Here is a 21,859-nt window from a genome sequence, read left to right as displayed (position 1 = left end):
ACCTATGAGACCAAAGTATACATGTGTTCTTGATATATGTCTCCTTCCTCTGAGAGAGAGAGAGAGAGAGAGAGAGAGAGAGAGAGAGAGAGAGAGAGAGAGTACAGAAAACAAGTAAATACTATATTATCAAAAGAAGCTTACAAGAATGACCAACTGTTACAAATAAGGTGGGAAGGTGCTTATATATGTAGTCACCTCTTTATATTCTCTTTCTACAACCACCTCTTAACTAAGGGGTGGTGGAGACTTAACTACACTTAATATATGTCATAGAACTATAAGATTCTATGACACACTAGTTACTATACATAGTAGATGGTGGGGTGTTCACACACTATGGTGTGTTCCCACACTAGGGAAGTTGAGTTTGATTCTCATGGAGGTTCCCAAACCGGTTTGAGCTCGGTTTGGCGAGGCTCAAGCTAAACTGAACTATTTTGGGGCAAACTGATTAAGCTTTAATTGGTTCGTCAAACCGGTTAAGCCTTAACTAGTTTAGGAACTGGTTCAGCTCAAGTTTGAAAACTTCTAATTTGATAAAGCTTAACCGGTTTGGTATGGACAAGGTCAAACCCGGTTAAGCTAAAACCAGCCATTGTTGATTCCTAGTAAGAAGGGGGCAATTATGTTTCTAGAAGTGACCACGCAAGTAGACAATGTGGAGAGATACACAACTTTAGTAAAACGCCTAACTAAGTCAATGAAAATCCATGTGCAAAGAAAGCTCAAGATGCTTAAATATGCTACTTAAAAAAAACTCCCCGTATTCCTTGACCCAAATATTGAGTTTGTGTTCCACGATAGATCCATACAACTTTTGAATGTAGCCATGGATAGTCTTGGAACTCCTTGGCTCCATTGCTCCTCAATATTCAAGAGATATTAGAAAGGGTATAAACAAAGAAACGATGAGTATAAACAATATGCTAGATCTATGGGTCTTTAAACATGTGTAAAGCCAAGAGATATTAGAAAAGTGTGCTAAAAGTTAAACCATTGTATCAACATGTTTTTCCTATCATCCATTGCATAAACAAAGAAACGATGGACTCTATAATGTTGCCTCCTTCCTCGGGGAGAACACCTTCAATTACTCCTAGGGTAATCGGGTCAAGGAATCGTGGTTATGTAGGAATGGGAACAGAGGGGTATCACAAGTTGATCGAGTACGAAAACTGCTTGCCACAATCCAGCTTACGATTTGCACTTAACACGGGGACAAAAATCAACAATATAGATGAATAGTTGATGACACGAATAGATTAGACCCACATCATGTATATTATAAGATTAAGATAAAATGATTACACAACCCACAACCGAGATTTCTATTCACTCTCTGACAGAAATAGACTTACAAGGTGTTCTCTCAAACATGGGATCTCCCTTTTCCCCTCTCTTATCCCGGGTCCCTTCTTGGGCACGCTCCAATTACTTTTCTCATTTTCAGCCTCCAATCTTGGCAGGTTCTTTCCTCCTACCTTACCTACTTGTTAGATTCGTTTCACACTTATTGCCTCTTTGTCCCACGGATAACATATAACATCCTCCTCGGTTCCTCATAGTTGCACCCTGACCCTCATTGACAAATACCCTTTTTTTCAAATATGTGATGCATACTACGCATAATTTGATATATTGAAGGTGCATCAATCACAATTGTTAACTGTCGTGATCGAAGAACCAAAATTACAATACCTCTACAACTAGTCACTCTTTATTAGACAACAATTGAACAACATCACCGACAAACACAAGAAATCTAGTTGCCTATTGCGATCCAATGTGATTGAAAACCCACTCCTAGACAAGCTTTATCGATTCGGCATAGGTCCTTGGGCACCATCACGAATGTCCACTCCATAGAAGATTCACAGTTGCGGCTAGTTACCCGAACCTACCGCCACCAAAGAGTTCACCCAAACTAGTGGCAAGAGAGTCTAGAAAGGTCAGTTTGGTAGTTTGTTTGTGTTAAGAAAGAAGAGAGGGAAGAGAGAGTGCTTAGAAGAGAAAGAGATGGGTCTAAAAAAGCTTTCAATGCAATCTCTCTCGTCCAAGGGGTCATATAGATGTCCAGGGCGTTGCAATAAGCTCTAGGGAGAACAAATGGGGGGATGGAGGGGAGAGCATGCGTGAAATGCATGTCGCGATCATTGTGTTCCCGAGCAACAAAGCATTTACTTCAGCAAGTAAGTCAATTTCACTTCCTCCAACTAGTTAGTTCTATTTTGTGTGGGGGTGTGTGTGTGTGAGAGAGAGAGTCCCTTTTGGGTGGAAATGCATTCCATTGGAGATTGGTATTTATGACTCATCTTCTTAATGGATTATATATAAATTGGAGAATTCAGGATGAACATAATGGCAATGTCAACACTTGGACATCATTGCTATCTAGGAAAGGAGAAAAACAAGGTCGTTAGAAAGGTTAATATTAAGGATGATCTCACTCTTGTGAGATTGCTCAAGGATTGTGCCAAACACAAGGATTTCAATAAAGGCATTGCATTGCATGATGCTCTGTTCCGTAGTGGATTACTTGAGAAGAATTCTTATGTTACTAACACGTTAATCCACATGTATGTGAAATGCGGTATGCTTGCAAAAGCACAAGACATGCATGACAACCTTTTGGTTCATAACCTTTTCACTTGGAATGTGCTGATTTCGGGATATGTCCAAATTGGGAAAGGCTGGGAGGCACTAATGTTTTTTGAATTGATACAAATTGAGGGTCTCTCACCAGATGTGGTAATGTTCACGTGCATGATAAAAGCTTGTGTTAGCGTAGGAGATATTGACAAGGGAATTGAACTTCACAAGGAGATTATCTTGAAAGGGTTGCTCGAGAAAGACATTTTGCTTGGCAATTCATTGGTGGATATGTATGCAAAAACCTTTATGCTTGCAGAAGCACAAGAAGTGCTCGAAGAGCTTCCAAATCGAGATGTATGCTCTTGGACTTCATTAATTTCAGGCTATGCCCAACATGGCCAATACCATGAAGCACTATATTGTTTTGAACAAATGCAAAATGAGGGTCTCAGCCCGAATGAAATCACCTTTTCATGTATCTTGAATGCTTGTTGTGGCATGGGAGACATTGACAAGGGCAAACAAATTCATGATGAAATCATTCGTATGGGATTGTTGAGGAAAAATAATGGTATGTTGGGAAATGCCTTGGTGGATATGTATGCTAAATATGGTGCGCTCACCAAAGCACAAGACCTGCTCGATGAGCTTACCATGCGAAACATTGTATCTTGGAATGCCCTCATTTCAGGTTATTCCAAATTGGGAAAAGTTCGTCGAGCACTCACTTGTTTTTGCCGAATGCAAACCGAGTGCCTGTTTCCAAATGAGGTCACTTTTACTTGCATCTTGAAGGCTTGTGGAATGAGGGGAGCTATTGATAAAGGGAAAAAAATCCATGATGAAATAATTATTAGGGATTTGCTGGAAAAAAGTGTTTTGCTTGGTACTGCTTTGGTGGATATGTATGCCAAATGTGGTGTGCTTGAAAAAGCACAAGAAGTTCTCAATGATCTTTCGGTTCGAGATGTGGTCCCTTGGTCTGCGTTAATCGTAGGATATACCCAATATGGGAAAGGTCATGAAGCATTAAAGTGTTTTGAGCAAATGCGAAAGGAAGGCCTCGCCCCTGATACAATCTCTTTCATTTGTGTTTTAAAAGCTTGTGCCAAGGTAGGTGCTATTGAAAAGGGCAAACAAATCCACAAAGAGATCAAGGATAGAGGCCTTCTAGAAAAGGACACTAATCTTGGTGCTTCTTTGGTGGATATGTATGCTAAATGTGGTATGCTTGCAAAAGCACTAGAAGTGTTTGATGATCTGCTGGTTCGAAATGTGGTTTCTTGGTCTTCGCTAATTTTAGGATATGCTGAAGAGAAAAAGGGTCGTGAAGCATTGAAATGTTTCGAAGGAATGCGAAATGAGGGCATTTTTCCCGATGCAGTTTGTCTGCTTTGCATCCTAATGACTTGTAGCGATATAGGAGCCATTGACAATGGTAAAGAGATTCATATTGAGATTATGAGTAGGGGTTTGCTAGAGAAAGATAGTGTTCTCGGCAATGCGTTGGTGGATATGTACGCTAAACTTGGTGTTCTTGGGAAAGCACAAGAAATGTTTGATGACCTTCTTGTTCGAGATGTGGTCTCATGGTCAGCTTTGATTGCAGGGTATGTCCAAGAAGGGGAAGACCATGAAGCTTTGAAGTGGTTCCAATGCATGGAATTTGAAGGCTTATCTCCAAATGAGGTAATCTTCACTAGTATCTTGCAGGCATGTGGTGGAATTAGAGCTATTGACAAGGGCAAACAAATTCATGAGGAGATTGTCATGCGGGATCTCTTGACCAAAGATATCAGACTTGGAAATGCATTGGTGGATATGTATGCTAAATGTGGGATGCTTGCAAAATCACAACAAGTGTTTGATGAGCTTCCTACAAGGAACATCGTCTCTTGGAATGCACTTATTTGGGGGTATGCAGAAGTGGGGGAAGGGCATGACTCAATGAAATGTGTTAAATTGATGCGTAGAGAGAACATATTTCCAAATGAGGTCACCGTTACTAGCATCCTCAAGGGGTGTGGTGGTACTAGAGATATTAAAGAGGGAAAACAAATTCATAATATGATTGTCATTAGGGGATGGCTTGAAGAAAATGTTGTGCTTGGAAATGCTTTAGTGGATATGTATGCTAAATGCGGCGCACTTGCAGAAGCATATGAGGTACTTCTCAAAGAACTTCACGATAGGGATTTAATCACTTGGTCTTCATTAATTGCACAATATGTTGAACAAGGGCAAACCCGTGAAGCTTTAAAATGTTTTGAACAAATGCAGGGAGACAAATTCTCTCCCAATGAGTTCACATTCACTTGTGTTCTTGATGCTTGTAGTGGAAGAGCAGATTTTGAGAAGGGAAGACAAATCCATGATGCGATTGTTCAGAGGGGCTCACTAGAAAGAAGAAACATTGTCCTTGGAAGTGCTGTGATAAAAATGTATGCCAAATGTGGTGAACTTTCTGAAGCGCAAAAGGTGTTAGATGGTCTTCCTTTTCGGGATCTAGTCATGTGGAATGTATTAATATCCTCATATGGCAAGCAAGGTGAGATTCATCAAGTTTTTAATTCTTTGCGAAGAATGCAAAGGGAGGAGGGTCTATCTCCAGATGCAATCACCTTCATTGGTGTGTTAAAAGCTTGCAGCACCACAGGAGCTGTTGGAAAAGGCAAACAAATTCACAATGAAGTTGTGGGTGGGGGCTTTTTGGGAAAACATATAGGGCTAGGAAATTCATTGATTGATATGTATGCAAAGTGTGGGATGCTTGGAAAAGCACAAGAAGTGCTCGAAAGTCTTCCTTTACGAGATGTGATATCATGGGGTGCATTGATAGGAGGGTATGCTACACAAGGGCAAACACATAAAGCACTGAATGCTTTTATACAAATGCAAATGGAGGGAGTCTCTCCAAATGAGGTAATCTTCCTTTGTTTGATGAATGCATATAGCCATTCAGGAAAACCGGATGAAGCTCAAATGCTTTTTGAGAAAATGATCACACAATATGGTATTATACCAACCATAGAACACTACACATGCATGGTTGTGACATTTGGATCTATGGGGAACTTTGATAAGGCCAATTCCATAATGAGCATGATGAGTTGTTCATATCGTGATTCTTCAGTTTGGCTTACACTTATTTGTGCTTGTAGAAAATGGGGCAATATGGAGCTTGCTAAATTATGTTTGAATGAGGCAATTTTATACAACTAGAGCATTAACTTTGTGCTTATGACATATATTTTTATGCACGTACATGCATTATCAAAGTTTCTCAAAAAGATTGCCTTGAGTGTGTGAGGGGGAGGAAGGGGAATCACCACACCCAACAATTTATAAAAGTTGAATTACTGAGGTAAGTCCAAGAGGAAGAAGACTTATTTAATGACGAAAGAATTATGCCCACCTCTGGGATTCTGCAATTCGTCAACATTATAGAGTATCATCGAGATAAAATTAAATTGCTGTTCAACCTTCTCCGAGAAAATGCTAGTCACATTCAGCAACTTGTTTCTGTGCTTCATTGGGAGGAGGTAGACCTTAAATTATCACTCTGTTCTACCATACACAAGATGTTATATATAATATTGGAAAAATTGAAATTCTTTTCTTTCTTTCTCAAACATTGTGTGAATATTAGTAGGAACCATTTAACATTACAATATTTATAACATCCTCAATTCGATCCCTCCATTTAGCGTGAATCCACAATATCCACTAAATGCCCCCCCACGTGCAATATGAGATCCACCATCCCTTATATACATTTCAATTGTAATGATAATACATTGGCCATTGCATTTTAGCTTGCAATGTCTCATTTTGAACATGATCCTAATACTCTTCTATAGACTTAGCATACATAAGGTGGCGTAATATTGTCCATGAACTCTCTAAGAGAAATTGAATAAAAGCCAATTGTACCATGTGTCTTTTCCTACTAATTTTGAGGGTTGTGGAGCAAGAATTCCTTGGACTGAGGTTGCCATAAGGGAGGCCATTTATTGTTCAAGCTCATGTTGATGACCATACCATGCTTTTGGCACCTAATCGTGAAAATATCAGTAATACAAAGATGTATAGAAAATGTTTTCAAATGCTTGAAGGTTGAGAATTCATATTCATAAATTTGTCAACATTTCATGTACACAATACAATGTGTTAGGGTTGAGGTGGCAAGGGAAGATAGTGCATTGTGAAATGATTTGTTGTCACCATGGATATCCAATTGAGGTGGAAATCTCTCACGTAAAACTCATTGAGTGAGTATTTAAAAACATGGAGGATAAGTTTATGTATTGGAGGTCCCAATTCTAACATTTTCATGTACAACTTAAGGTGGTCCAATTAATTATGGTTCTCATGAGATGTTATTATCTTCCTTTGCAACCATGGACGAAGAAAGTTCTTGAAATGGTGCCACACTCAATATAGATGTTTGTACGGTTAGCATGGGATCATGTTTGTGCTTGTAAACGTCTTGGTGGGGCATCAATGTTAAATTTATATGGGCATATGGTGGTTCCTCTCAATTGATTGATGTTTAAAGGTGTACAACCTTATTCGGAAATGGTGGCATACTTTATTGAGAAACATGAATTAAGCTTGGAAATATGATTGTTAAAAGTAATTGGCAACCATGGACGAAGAAAGTTCTTGAAATGGTGCCACACTCAATACCAATGTTTGTATGGTTAGCATGGGATCATGTTTGTGTTCGTAAATGTCTTGGTGGGGCATCAATGTTAAATTTATATGAGCTTATGGTGGTTCCTCTCATTTGATTGATGTTTAAAGGTGTACAACCTTATTCGGAAATGGTGGCATACTTTCTTTCTTTTTTCCAAAAAAACATCTACTTCCATTAGTTAAGAATGTACAAAGGAATCATTTACAACTCATATCTTACAAGACATCTTGCATGTCAAAGGAAAACAATGTGAAGATGAAACAACATAAAAAAACAACTCCAAAACACCACATCATTCTATGTGTATAGCATTACTCAAACACATATTCTCCACGTGAGCCTCATACAAAACAGAATTCAGCATAGATGTCCTCCATTTGCTCCTCATGGCAACACCCATCTAGATGTTAGGAACACTTGGAGGGAACAGCCACCGCGGTGGTTGATAATTCCTCTTCACTTTACCATCCAGTATCTGCAGCATCGGCGAACCGCTCCATTTCCGAAGGAATCGAGCTCTAGCTTCTTCACTTGCATCAGATGGCCCTTGAAGACTTAATTGAGAAACATGAATTAAGCTTGGAAATATGATTGTTAAAAGTAATTGGCATAATTTTATTAAGTGGATTTTGAACATTGTAGACATTGATTTCTTTTGTGCTTGATGGCTACAATGGTTTTAAGGTACATATATATTCAATTTAGTGTGGATATCTTTGATGGGAGTAAGATTATCTTCATTCAATTGGGTTTTTGTACATATGGAGAATAGTGGAGTGATGCCCCATAATTTCCAAATTATTTTTGAATTCTTAGGTATTGGGGGCTATGGTTCAATTCAAATATACAAAATTTGCAACTGACAACGCTAGAGAAGTCACAAAATTTGAACCATGGAGAAAGCCGATTGTGCAAGTAAAGTTTGTTATAAGTTAGAGATGGTATGTTTTCTTTTGTAATGAAAGGCATTATTTACGAAAAGAAGAAACAAATGTACATAGGTTTTTGGAGCCCCCAAATAATCCATTTTTAAAGGGCAATAGTATTTCAATGTGATTTTAGGGCCAAGTGATCTAAATATTTCCAAGAAATTCTCAAGAAAGTTATAGCCTTTATAAATGTACATGGGAGAGTTCGTAGGCCTTCATATAGAACTACTTCCTACTTAAAGGGCCAAGGATGCTCCCACTAGCTCAAGACAATGTTGATGTTGTGCCTCCACGAGGCATTTGGTGAGACCATCTCTAGATTTAGTATATTGTTGATTTTATGCCATGGGATGGGTCCTTCTTGACGAAGTGATATTGTGCATTGAGGTGCTTTGTATGTACAAGAAACATGGCATTTGTGAGCCCACACATGGTACTCTAACTGTCACAATATAGGACTACTATCCTCTAAGCATGAACAAATGTGTTGCAAAGACACACCAACAACATTTCTTTGGAAGCCTCGGTGTTGAAACATATTCAGCCTCAAAAGTAGATAATGCAACAATCCTCTACAATTTGAAACACCATGAAATTGCATCACTTATAAGTGGAATTAAATATCTGATGTTGGGTTTGCATGTGTCTAGATAATTTTCTATATCAAAGTCACAACATCAATGTAATTCCATTAGATACTTTCCAAAAGATAGACATTTACTTTTTGTCCCCTTCAAATATCTAATGATTGACTTGATAAATGTGCTTTGCTAGGATTAGCCATGAAACTGCTCACAACTCCCACTATATGTGCAATGTTTAGTCTTGTAGCAACCATGGCATAGATAAAAGAATCACAAGGTGAAGCATATGGAACCTTCATTACATTGACAATTGGATAAACTTTTGGGTTGTATTTTTTACTCAGATTTGACACATGCTTAAAAAACTACACTTATTGCTTTTGCATATTCATGTTGAACCTTTTAAACAAATTTCAATGCAAACATTGCTACTTATCCCTCTTTATACTCATACCTAGGAAGTCCAACTTAGTTACTAAAGACCCTTGAGCTTGGTATTCTCAATCAATTGAGGTTGAAGTTTTCCTTGGGTATTAAGCATTGGAATTTGCACTTCAATCTCCTAGTGTGCTTTTTGAATAAGTATGAATGTGCAATTAGTGTGGTCATTGTGTGAGTGTTCGAAGACACATTACCCATCACGTTCCACTTTAGCAAAGAGGACATCCCTTGGTATTAAAGAAGTCAATATACAAAACAATCCACTATTACAATGAATATTGCAACATACTGAAGTAAAAACCTCTTGAACAATCATGTAGCTTCAACAATCCAGCCACCTTTAACATCCATATTAATCAAGGAATTACCACCAATGACCTTTATTAATGGAGTCTATGCCACATATCTTTCTAAGCATTTTGTCTCTCATTTTGATTAGCAAACTACCACCATTAGAAATCCTTGCCATTTGATCGAAACTTTGTCAATGAATTCCAATGGTTGGTGTCGATGAATTATTGCCATCGAAATCATAAGACCACTGAAGAGTCTGTTTGCTAGGATCTTTACAACATTCCATGAAGCCGTATCTTAGTAAGTAGATGATCGCGCTGCCAATTGACGGCGTGTGGCCCATGTGACAAATAATAGACTTAGGATGAGTTTATGGAATTGTAATGGTGCACTTTGGACACACCCTGGCCGTCTAGAGGAGATTTTGAGGGTATCTGATATACTTTTTTTGGTAGAAACACATCAAAGTCCAAATCGAGGATTACCACGAGTTGATGGTTTTCGTTGGGAATCTGTCTTTAGACAAACCTCACGTCGACACACTACTAGAGGGTCTGGAGGGGTTGCGATATTATTTCGGAGAGAGATACATAGTAGGATAGAAATACTAAAGAAAGACCCAGAAGCCCGTTTTATGTGGGTGAAAGTACTCACTAGCAAAGATCAGGTGATATTTATTGCCATTTGTTACTTCCCCCCGAAAGGATCTCGGTATAATATGGCTGGAGTGGCGAGTATAGTTGATGAAGGAACGCCACATGGGCCTTCTCCATACGAACCTTTATCGGATGACATAATCCGATATTCTTCTCAAGGGGAAGTCTTCCTTGTAGGAGATTTCAACGTGAGAACCCAATCCCGCCAATGCACAATATTTCAGATGGATAGAAACCTAGAAATGGTGAATGTCGACCCTTTAGCCTTAGGCATAACACGTACATCAAAAGATCAAGGTGCGGACGCCACAAGCTTTGGCCATCATCTGCTTGAACTTGGAAGCCGACACCAGATGATCATATATAATGGCTTAGCCAAGTGGCCGGGCTCGGAAGAGCTCACATGTTTCCCACATGGAGGAGGGGAAAGCACAGTTGATTACCTAATAGGACGCCCTGAAGCTACCCACATGGTTAGCTCCTTCCGGGTGGCCCCATGCCCCATTGGCGCAGACCATAGCTTCCTATACTTTGAGCTAAAATGTGACGCCTCCCACGCCACCAACTCTAGTAAACCAACCCATCGCACTATAATACATTTCACGCATGAGCTCGCTGACATCTATTCTCGACATGTTCAAGCGCATCTCTCCTCTTTTGATTCTTCCTTGCCTTTAGAGCACCTCACTACAGAACTCACACACATCCTCCACTCAGCAGCAACTAGTAGCTTCCCATACACGAAAGACTCCAATCATAGTAGAGTTGGGTCTATGCCACAGAACAAGTGGTATGATGAGGATTGTAGAGAGTTGTATAGACAACTTAAAGTATCGCGGCTTAGTGGTACTATTTCCTCAGTACAGGCTCGCAAAGAGATGCGCAAGATGACACGTCGTAAAAGACGGGCTTGGGAAGCATCTCAATATTGGGAACTCTACCATATGCTCATGAGTAGGGATTGTGCCCTCGCATGGAAGAGGCTACGGGAACCGAGACCACAAACACCCATCGAGGATCCCAATATTTGGCACACATATATTGAGAGACTCTACCATGTCCCGAACCAACCACCCATTCCAATGCCCTCCACACCTCGACCTACCATGGGGACACTTTTCACGACCTCTAGGGTCACGAAGGTCATCAAAAAATTACAACATAGGAAATCCATGGACCACACAGGATTGTGTGCCGAGCACATCATATATGCTCGAGAGTGCCTAGCCCCCCTTCTCGCTCTAATCTTCAACCGCGCCCTCGCCGAGGGTTTTCCACCACAATGGGCCATGAACACAGTGGCCCCTATACATAAAGGAGGGGACTCAATGGACCCAAATACATATAGGACCGTTATGATAGGTCATACGCTCGCTAAACTATATGGTGCAGTAATGGAAGCGGAGCTCAGTGATTATATGGAAACATTAAGTCTTCGAGCACCTGAGCAAGCTGGCTTTAGACGAGCCTTCTCCACTATTGACCATATCTTCACACTCAGGTGCTTAATTGACCAGACAAAGGCTCGTAAGAAGAAACTATATTGTTGCTTTGTGGACTTTCGCAAGGCCTTTGACACGGTTCCTAGGGAAAGGTTGTTTGATAGACTTAAGAGCTTGGAGATACCAGATGACATGATCTGGGCCATTTATGCCCTATATGAGCAAGTCTCTGGGTGTGTAAGATGCCCAGGTGGCCTATCCGATTGTTTCACTAGCACCATTGGTGTAAAACAGGGTTGCCCCCTATCACCGACTCTTTTTGGGATCTACATTGATGAGATCATTGATTTTATTGCTCGTAAGGGAGGCAAGGGAGTAGCTATTGGGGAGACGCAAGTTAGTCTCTTACTCTACGCAGACAACATTGTCTTGCTCTCAGAGTCGGAACACGACCTACAAAAGCATCTTAATGCCCTAGATGACTTTTGTACACAACGAGGACTGGTAGTGAATTTAGCGAAAACTAAAGTCCTTATCTTTCATACATCGTCCCGAGTTAGGAGTCAATGTCACCTAATCCTCTCTCATAAACCAGTTGAGGTAGTGGGATCGTATGTATACTTGGGAGTCACCTTTAGTGCTCGCTCAGGTAAATTCTCGATGACCCAGGCAGCCAAAGATAGGCTAACGAGAGGGTATGCATCCCTCTCACTCTTAGAGAGACAATGCCATCATGCATACTTTCAAGAGCCACGGACTAAGGGATGGCTTTTTGACTCATTAGTGACCCCGTCCCTCATGTATGCATCAGTAGTATGGGCTCCAGGTTTACCATCTTTCATGTGGACGCAATTAGAGAGACCTTTAGTGACGATGTTATCACGTCAACTCCGAAGCAAATCGACAGTACCACATGACATTATTAGAGCTGAGTTCAGTCTACCCCCGAGGTTAGTAGAAGCACTCTTTCAAGTGGTAGTTTTTATTCATCGGATACATAGCCAACCACAAGATAGGATATCCCGTCGAGCCTTTGAGGCGTCTCGATCTTTATATGTGTCTGGCGACACTAGCTCTTGGTATAGCATCGTGGTGAGTTGGCTCCGTGCGAACGGCATAGACATTAATAACCTACCTCCCCTTAAGTACAACCATGGGACTGATCAAACTTTAATCTCTCACGAAGATCGTAATAAAGTGATACGCCAAGAAATATGGCAAATTTACACTCGATACAAATGGATCACCCCACGAGAACCACTCCCATCTAAAATGGTGTACTATAAGGAACACTTCTTGCGCTTCTCTACGCTAGGCTTTATTACACGACCAAGATATCTAGATACATTCTTATCAAATGCACTAAGGGTGGCCATTGGACAACTTAGGATATCATCTCACCAACTTGAGATTGAGAATGGTCGGGCTAATAGAGTCCCTAGAGAGGAAAGGTTATGTAGGTTATGCCACATAGAGATAGAGGATGAGTATCACTTCACATGCAAATGCCCAACTTATGCCGAGATACGAGCGGAATACCAAGACATACTAGGACCCTCTCCCACCCTCTCCAAACTATTAGATACCCCGAATGTAAAGAGACTAGGTAGATATATCTTAGACCTAAAACAACATAGGGAGAATAAATTACAAAGTGCTAACGATAACCCTCTTAGTATTCATCACCATGTAACTAGTGTAATTTTTCAGGAACAAGGGGAGACGATGAATGTGGACACACTTACGCCGCTCGGCCTCTCCCTTGAGGAAGCAGAAATGCAAAGAACAACGAAACGCCCTCGAATGTTGGGCTTCAAAACAAGTCAACGTGGAGTAGACAAGATTAAGAAGATAAGGGAACGTGAGCTACGTCGACTAGAAGCTATGGTTGGGGTACCTCTTACATGGGGACCACGGGCCACATCCACATCGCAACCCTTTGACCTTCCGCTTCTCTTCGAGAGACTTGGATGGAAATGAAAATAACAATTGTATAACACCATTTTCATTGTAGTAGAACATGTTTCTATATAAAACATGTTTGTTATTTTTTAGAACTATTTAGCTTAAACTCTATTTTTCATCTTATTTTATTTTTACTTCGATGAATGGGTAAATATCCCATTTTTGTTGTAAACCATTTGTCTCATGGGCCAATTTTGGCCTTAGAAGACGTTAATATATCTTTCTTTCTTTCTTTCTTTCTCGAGGTCTTTTCAAGTCCACTTAATAACAACCTTTGATAAAGACCATAAAATAATGTGGTGAACCATGTATTTACTCATCATTCCTTCAGTTTTTGATGTAGTTTGCTACCATCATATGGATTCCACATCTCCCATAAACCATGCTAAAAGGATTCAATAAACTCATTTCTTCGACATGTGTGTACAACAAGCTATTATTTCCTCGAAGAGAGAAAGCATCATCTTGTCCTACAAATTGAAACAGATCAGATTGTTCACAACTTCTACAATTTGAATAAATACGGTGCAACCATGCCAACGATTCCCACCAAACTCAGCTACCTCTAACAACATAATAATAACGTGTTGTCATCTCCTCAAGAAAATGTGCTTCGACCCCCACAACATCTTCACTCATCCTTATCCCAAAACAAAAATCTGCTTCATTTCGGCCCCCGCACCATCATCACTCATCCTTTTCTCATGGAAATATGCTTTAATCCCTGCCGCCATCATCAATCATCCTAATGAAAAATATAAAACCTGCTTCGTCCAGTCCACATCAACCATCTCACCTGACCATGTCACCATCACGATGATTACCAGCAACATCTTGTACTGACAACACAAGATGTGAGTTAAAAAAACTCCTCACCTACTCATGATAATATGCTTCAATTCCCACACCATCATCACTCATCTTAATGAAAAAACAAAAAAATAGTTGCCTCAAACAGTAGGTCGCCAAGAAATTATTGTTCTTTCAGTGTAATAAAGGATAGCACCCACTTGAAATACTAGAGGAAATCCATTACACTTGTTGAGTGCTACACAAACAATGCGTATGAGTTAAAGTTGGAAAAACTTTAGTGTAATAAAGGATAGCACCCACTTGAAATACTAGAGGAAATCCATTACACTTGTTGAGCACTAAACAAACAATGCGTATGAATAACAAGTATAATGGTAAAAGAATAAATTATGAATCACCGTTCTCAGCAACAACCCCTAAACAAATAATTGGTTAAGATAGTATGCACACAAATGGTCAACTTCAAACTAAAAAACAAATCCTACTAAAACTTTGCATGGTTCATCACTTGTCTCTTCTCAAAGTTCCAAACATACCCATCACCTCCACACCATGGACAATACAATCCCAACCATGTCAATGTTTAGTAGCATATAGTCCATTGCTTGAACTCAACAAGAATCCCCAAACAAGAGTACCTTTGTTTAGTGATGATACTAGGAGAAATTGAATAACCATCAAATCCCCATCCTTACAAACGATTCTCATATCCCCAACCAACCCCTCAAAGAACTCTACAACTTGCAATGTGAATGAATTCCCCACAACCAAATCCCTAGAAAGACATGAATTCACAACAAAAGAAACAGCTACATTGTGTGCAATGTTCAAGTACCATAATATCAAAGTCAAGAGGATACACCAACCCCATGTTCATGCTCAATTGACTTGGCACTGAGGCATGAATATAGCACCAAGTTGCTACATGATACACTAACCTCGCCTAAAATCCAGGTTCTATGAAATGCCCTTTATAAATGGAGAGTGGAGAAAACTATACTTAGAAAGGGCCTCTATAAATGTAGAACATGCAATTGGGCCTTTGTATTCAATATAATACTCACGAGAAACATGCCATATGTCCATGCCCGACAATTAATTTCAAATACATATAAATTCTTCCTCAAAGCATGTAACTACTTCATCTCGAAAATTTGACTTCATAGGTTTGAAAATTTGTTGAGGGAATCAGTAGCAATTATATCAATGCCACCTCCAAAACAAATGACTCAAGAACATAGAAAGGGTTCAAATTCGTGAAATCCATACTTGCAGAGAATTAAGGAAAAATAATTCACAATTTCTCCATGATAACAGAAAGTTTGCTACTAGAGTGTTATCACCAAAGCAGCATAACCCTCTCTCATGTATATATATACATATTCTCGAGCAAAGGAATTTATAATAGAAATTTGCAGTTTCTAGTAACATAAAATACTCGATATGTATTTTCTATGTGAACCCACCATAGCTTTATCACACAATGTACTTCGGAACATGAAGTCTTCAACAAATATATAGAATCACGGCGACCCTGCCAAACAACCAAAACAGAAAATCTGGCCAAAAGTCTGGTTAATATGAGTGAAAAATCAGTAAAACATTACTTAATAACTTGTGGAATGAAACCGAAAAAGAAAACTTTGCGAAAATTTTTAAATCAATCAATTTCAACGTACATGATAGGACACAATCCAGAAACCCGAAATCAAAATTAATCATGAGTGACAAAATAAAACAGAAAGAAGGAAAGAAAGATGTGTTGATCCCCTCTACACGTCTACATTGATATATGAAGACATGATTACAATCTCCGAGATTAGGTCATAATCTCCTATGAAATCAATACAAAAAAACTTTGTCAATATTGTAAAGCCCTTTTTTAAAGAGAAGAACAAAAATATGTGTGAATTAAACTAAAATTATCAAGAAATTTTAATTATAGCTCAAACTAAAATTACAAAAGAGATTTTATAATAAACGCAATATAGAACCAATTGCTCAAGGCTCAAATCCACCCACAAACTTAATATTTTGCAACGCACCACCACAACATCATCGTGCATTTCTATATATTAAATCTCAGATTTTCAGTAATGTATAATAGTCAATATAAACCATTAAGGGATAAAAATGTGATGCTTCCACATTGCGAATTGACATGTAATATCTTGTTGGAGAAGCCATTCCTTTATCATTCTTCAATATCACAGCACCGATTTCTATGTTTCTAGGCCTATGGTTCAACTCCTCAACTTCCCTTCTCCATGGACATGGAATGAATTACCTTTTCCAAATTTAAACTTCAAAAGTCTTTAACATGAGAGACGTTCATCCACAAACAAAAATATTCTTCACTATCATGGCACCAATTCCTACACTAGTAACTTCTGAATCTAAAAGTAAGGAGAACAGATGAGAAAGACAATAGAAATACATGAACAAAATAACTTTCTAATCATTTTCTTATAATTTTACAAGGAGATGAGAGATGTTCACCTTTCTCTTTTTGATTATTTTGGAGCCTTTTGAGCTGACATGTAAATCTTTTTTGGGAAAGTTCAATGGAGAAATGTTTCCAAGTGCAGTCCTTTCACCAGACTTCGACTTCTCATTTCTCACTCTGTCAAACATCACTGTGAAGCCTTCTTTAGATGAATCATCCCTAACATTCCAGTTACCGAATCTAGGCACAGAAGTTTTGTCTGACTGGGATCACACCAAGAAAAATTTCAGTATCAAGTATGGTTTGTAAAGTAAACGAAAATATACACAAACACACTTTTTTCTAATCCTTAGGCATGCATATTGCAGCTTTCTTCTATTAGAATATCTCGGGAATGATTTTAGTCATTTAATGATTCGTATCTTCCCTCTACTCCCCTACCATGTAATGACTCTATTCTTTATTATTTTTACTCCATTTCTCTCCTTTCTTGCTAATGCTTAGGCATGTGAATCATTGTTTCACCTTGTTTTGTTTTAATATCTATGGAATGATTTCAATCATTTACTGCTTAATCTTCTCTGTTCTCTACCAGTACATTTGAGATGTTCTTTCATTCCCAGGGGATGACTTCATCCTTTACTATTTTCTCTCTTTCTCTCCTCTTTTTTACTAATCTTAAGGGAAGGCATCTGAAGATTTGCTTCAATTGCACAAGGTATTTATATTCTATACTGAAAAGAATTTTTGTATAGGATTTACATACCTTTTTAGCAGCTGGGTTTCCTTGTGTCCTTGATTCATTTGATTTCCCTTGCAATTTTCTATGGTGGGATTCATATAGAAATTGAGCATGATTTTCAAATCTATTTTCCTTGATCTCATATGTAGGCTCACCATTAATAGAATATTTCAATCCAAGGCTATCTGTCTGCTTTGGAATTTCATTACCAATAATGGGAGTATGATGATATGGAATCTTCACATTGTTATCTGCGAGATCATTGGTTTTCGCTTCTAAATTTGGTTGACAGGGGGTCACGTTCAATTCTTTACTCATTTTCTGGAAGAGAGCTCTCTCATGTTCCTCTTCATGCGACATGTACATAAATTTCTCTTTATCTGCTCGAGCTGCATCAAAAACAATGCTGTAGGATAAGTCCTCCTTTTTATCCCAGTTTCCAAACTTTGGGATAGTAGTATTCTTTCGCCACTGCATTATAACAACCTTCATTAGGGCACAGCGTTAGAAAATGATAAAAGAAATCTAGTGAACCACTCCAATATATCCCTGAATATCTGTTATTTCTTAAGTGACTTCAACCAACCACTGAAAAAGAGAAATATCTGTTATTCCAAAATATCCCTGAAATATCTGTTATTCCAAATTATAGCTGTGTGTCTGTGAGAGAGAGAGAGAGAGAGAGATGGCGCAGGCGAGCTGAGAGGGGCAGAGAGCTCATACAAGTTTTAGCTCCAAATCTCGGGTTTGAGGTTTTGGGACATCATTTTATTAAAGTGGGCACTTTGACCACTTGACAATGTGAACAGGTTATTAAATTTCCAGTGACCCAAATGGCAACAGGCAAGTATAATGTTTGCACAAGTATTAATGAGGAGAACCCTTGAGTCTTTACCCAACAATAGAGAATTTGGAGAAGTATTGAAAAAAACTATGGTACTTCGGAGTTTCAAAATATACGCTAGAAAAGCTAATAATTCCTAAAACATGAATGGCAAGCTAAGGAGAATAAATGTATGGTTTTTTGAGATTTATAAACTCATGTGTTGAGGCAAAACATGTGGAAACAATCTTCATCACCATAAATTGAAAAAAATTGAACTATACAAGAACGGTGATATAATAGGGGATCAAGATGATTCAACGAACAGAATAATCTAAGAATCCTTGTGGGAGGGATCCTAAATCATTTTTCGGCCATGGATAGTAGAATAGAATGAATCAGACTGGATTAGAGAGAGTTCAAAATACGAACAATTGGAGTATAACTAACAACTTACATTCAGCCTCAGCATCTTCATGCCACACTAGAATAACCCATTATGCTAAGCTATGGTAAAATTTGATCTCTTTGTACATCACCTATTCCACGGTGTTTTAAACCATTGCATCAAAATAAATGGATGTAAATACCTACTCATAGCGTTTGACGATGCATTGCATATCCCAATACTATGAACTGAAATGGGTACATATTGTAAGTCTTGCTTATTTAGACATCTTGTGCACACTTACATTAAATATTCAGGCTAAACAACCTATGATCAGTTCATTATGGAGAATCCTTCTCATTTACATTCTTAGAAAACAGATCAACCCAAATCATCAAATAACAAGGAATTCATATATATATATATATATATATACACACACACAGAGACACAGAGATAAACATGTTGAAAAGATGTTGGATTTAAGATAAAAAAACCCCAAATGGAGCATAACAACAACCCCTTGGGTTCTGTGAGCAAACTTTTGCTCTAAGCATCTATTAATGTACAGAGACATTTTTCATGAGCAACTGCAATATACGAGAAAGAAAAAAGAGCAAGAAAACAAAAGAGAGATGAAAGGTAAGAGGAGCAAACCGGCATGATTGATGGGCGCTTGAGACAACTGAGGAGATGTATGTATGTAATTACATGTTCAATTCTGTGAGTGAGCGTGTGTGTCTGCTCTGTCTCTAAATGCAGTCAGTAGAGACAGAGAGACACAGAGAGAGAGAGAGAGAGAGGGAGATATCTGCACATAAATGTATCTATCTACTTCTTCATGTTTCAAAATATTACAGAAGTAGGCCCAATCTTTCCATATAGAACTTTCAACTATGTATGTACATAATTTATGTGTGGCTTTATGATGTGTCTCATAGTATGAACCATACGTACCATACGTGCATTCGCATTCGCGAAAGAAAATACCCTCAAAGAATGATAAATACCATTCTTTTGGATTAACTATTTATTATGAGGTAGATAAGCCTAAAAATGAAAAAAAAAACAAAAAAACATTAAAACAATGGGGGAAAAACAAAAAAAAAAACACAAGAATGTTTGGATAACATTCGCATTCGTTTTCCAACGTAGGAAAACGAATGTTATACTAGACGAACACGAATTTTACGTACTATGATGTGTCTCTGGACTCTCTTCTGGGACCCAATCCTACTTGTTTCTCTATGTATGTTTATACATATGTCTGGTCAAAGATCAATAGCTCGAAAACTCCTTCTCTAGTCTCGTATCATGTCTCTTCCAGATTTCAAACTTCGTCTCACGAGCCATTCACATTCAAAGACCCCCCCACCCCACTGTCGCATATCGTGTTTGTTGGAACTTGGCATTGCACATTATCTCTCTTGGGTTGTGTTTGCATGTCGTAATCATGCTTGCTCGCTCATAATAAAATCGATACTTTCAACCCAGTAGGGTCTTTGATATCAATGAACTCGCAAGCTATACATTTGTAACAAAAAAACTCCTTTTCGATTCCCGAAATTGATCGTATGCTTTATTGATGATGGAATTCGTTATCAAACATGTACATTTACATGATACTTTAATGGTTAGTTAATATCCTCTGGAAAAGTGGGCTCTTTCACAGATGCACGATGGGGATGCTAGAAAACATATACATTACACATTGCTTCTACATTGAAATACTCTAGCAAGAAGCATGCTTACACACCTCAGCCATGCTACATTAAGATCACACGTAAATTTTCTTGATAGTACCACCATACATACTTTTTGTCTCTCTCTAGTATATCTTTATGCAATGATACAAATGATTTTACATGTATAAGCAAGATGTGGCAAGATGATTGATATATATGTTGCAAAGGACCAAGTTTCAAAATGGCACAACAATGGGAAACTTTCATAAAAGTCATGTCTTGATCGAAGAATTGTGTTTTGATTAACCAGATACATTGCAATGGTGCCAAGTAAAAAATGGTTTGATAAAGCATCGATTGTTTTAATTTTCTTCTTATTTTTCTCACACCCTTGGATTAGGGCGAAGACTAGGAAAGGGGTTTATTCGTCCTATTTATTCTCTTCTTTTCCTTATTAAAATTCGAGACTTGCCACAATATTTATATATTTTGGACCCCGACCGTTGGAACACCAATGTTCATGTTCCTTCTTTCTTCCTTTTCCTTTCCCTTTTTATTGTCTTTTCTTGTCGTATTCAACACAAATATTCAACCAAACACACACCCACAAAAGAAACCTCATACAACCAAACAAAAAACATTCCCCCACATATCTGCAACTATAGACACATGCACATACGCATAACACACACACACACAAATTTAGACACATACATATAACACACAAACAAGAACATACACAAGCAAACACATACGCACTCACTAGGGACAACTATAATTTAGCTTGGGTAAACCCCTTTTACAAGGATGCCCGCCCCAATTAGGGCCACCTTTTGTTTTTATTTGTTATTTTTTCCCTTGGGGTTGGGGAGGAGAAAAGGAGAAAGAATTCTCTTCCTTTTCTATCTCTTAAACACAAAGCCCTTTGCCACTTTATCTATTTATTTTGGACCTTTATCTTTCTGTTCTCGACACTCACAATCCTTCTTTTCCCACATGTGTATACATAGACACATATATGCTTGCAAACATAGACATGCACATACACATAAGTATCCACATAAAAATAAGTAGTCTAGGTTTTTGTTAGTATAAACATTGTATGTTAAGCATGTCACAACAACTATTTCCATATGTAGTATGCATGTAATTATATATTGTCACGTATGTAGTATGTACATATCTCTACATGCATGTGTGTAGACACATGTATGTATACATGTGAATATTGTAATGTTTGCATTATCTCTTACATGTGTGTTTGCATGCATGTATGTAGATGCGTGCTGCTACATGTGTATGTATATTTTATGTATGCATTTGTATATTGTAATGTATCTATCTATTCATATCTTGT

General features: G+C 38.4%; 2 protein-coding genes across 4 annotated transcripts; one reads left to right on the top strand and one right to left on the bottom strand.

Moving 5' to 3' along the window:
* Window positions 1–2,144: 2,144 nt before the first annotated feature.
* Window positions 2,145–6,138, top strand: LOC147862924 (pentatricopeptide repeat-containing protein At2g39620-like). The gene is made up of 2 exons (XM_087320781.1): window positions 2,145–2,192; window positions 2,352–6,138. The coding sequence occupies exon 2, from the start codon at window positions 2,353–2,355 to the stop codon at window positions 5,815–5,817; it is 3,465 nt and encodes a 1,154-aa protein (XP_087176907.1). The 5' UTR covers window positions 2,145–2,192; window position 2,352; the 3' UTR covers window positions 5,818–6,138.
* A 9,298-nt stretch (window positions 6,139–15,436) lies between these two features.
* Window positions 15,437–19,609, bottom strand: LOC147862923 (uncharacterized). Of its 3 annotated transcripts, XM_087321661.1 has the most exons (4): window positions 19,475–19,609; window positions 17,631–18,077; window positions 16,918–17,127; window positions 15,437–15,977 (listed from the first exon to the last, which is right to left on the bottom strand). In XM_087321661.1, the coding sequence occupies exons 1-4, from the start codon at window positions 19,478–19,480 to the stop codon at window positions 15,942–15,944; spliced, it is 699 nt and encodes a 232-aa protein (XP_087177787.1). In that variant the 5' UTR covers window positions 19,481–19,609; the 3' UTR covers window positions 15,437–15,941. The 3 variants fall into 3 exon arrangements, with proteins under 3 accessions (XP_087177787.1, XP_087177786.1, XP_087177788.1); XM_087321660.1 differs by lacking the exon at window positions 19,475–19,609 and having other exon boundaries at window positions 17,631–18,107; XM_087321662.1 differs by lacking the exons at window positions 15,437–15,977; window positions 19,475–19,609 and adding an exon at window positions 16,034–16,808 and having other exon boundaries at window positions 17,631–18,108.
* Window positions 19,610–21,859: the final 2,250 nt, after the last annotated feature.

The sequence above is a fragment of the Azolla caroliniana genome, unplaced genomic scaffold (genome assembly GCF_043228905.1).
Source record: "Azolla caroliniana isolate FFs.n. ecotype wild unplaced genomic scaffold, voAzoCaro1.0.p SCAF_6, whole genome shotgun sequence".
Classification (NCBI taxonomy): Eukaryota; Viridiplantae; Streptophyta; class Polypodiopsida; order Salviniales; family Salviniaceae; genus Azolla; species Azolla caroliniana.
Note: the sequence above shows the minus strand (reverse complement) of the source record. Positions and strands in the feature narration are given on the sequence as shown.

Bases quoted from the DNA above. Each gene is read 5' to 3' on its own strand.
- LOC147862924 (XM_087320781.1), top strand. From the start codon at position 2,353: ATGAACATAATGGCAATGTCAACACTTGGACATCATTGCTATCTAGGA.
- LOC147862923 (XM_087321660.1), bottom strand. From the start codon at position 18,098: ATGAAGGTTGTTATAATGCAGTGGCGAAAGAATACTACTATCCCAAAG. The intron at 17,128-17,630 runs GTATGTAAATCC...GTGTGATCCCAG, and splicing joins GAAACCCAGCTGCTAAAAAG to TCAGACAAAACTTCTGTGCC. The intron at 15,978-16,917 runs GTGAACATCTCT...ACTTTTGGCCAG, and splicing joins AAATAATCAAAAAGAGAAAG to ATTTTCTGTTTTGGTTGTTT.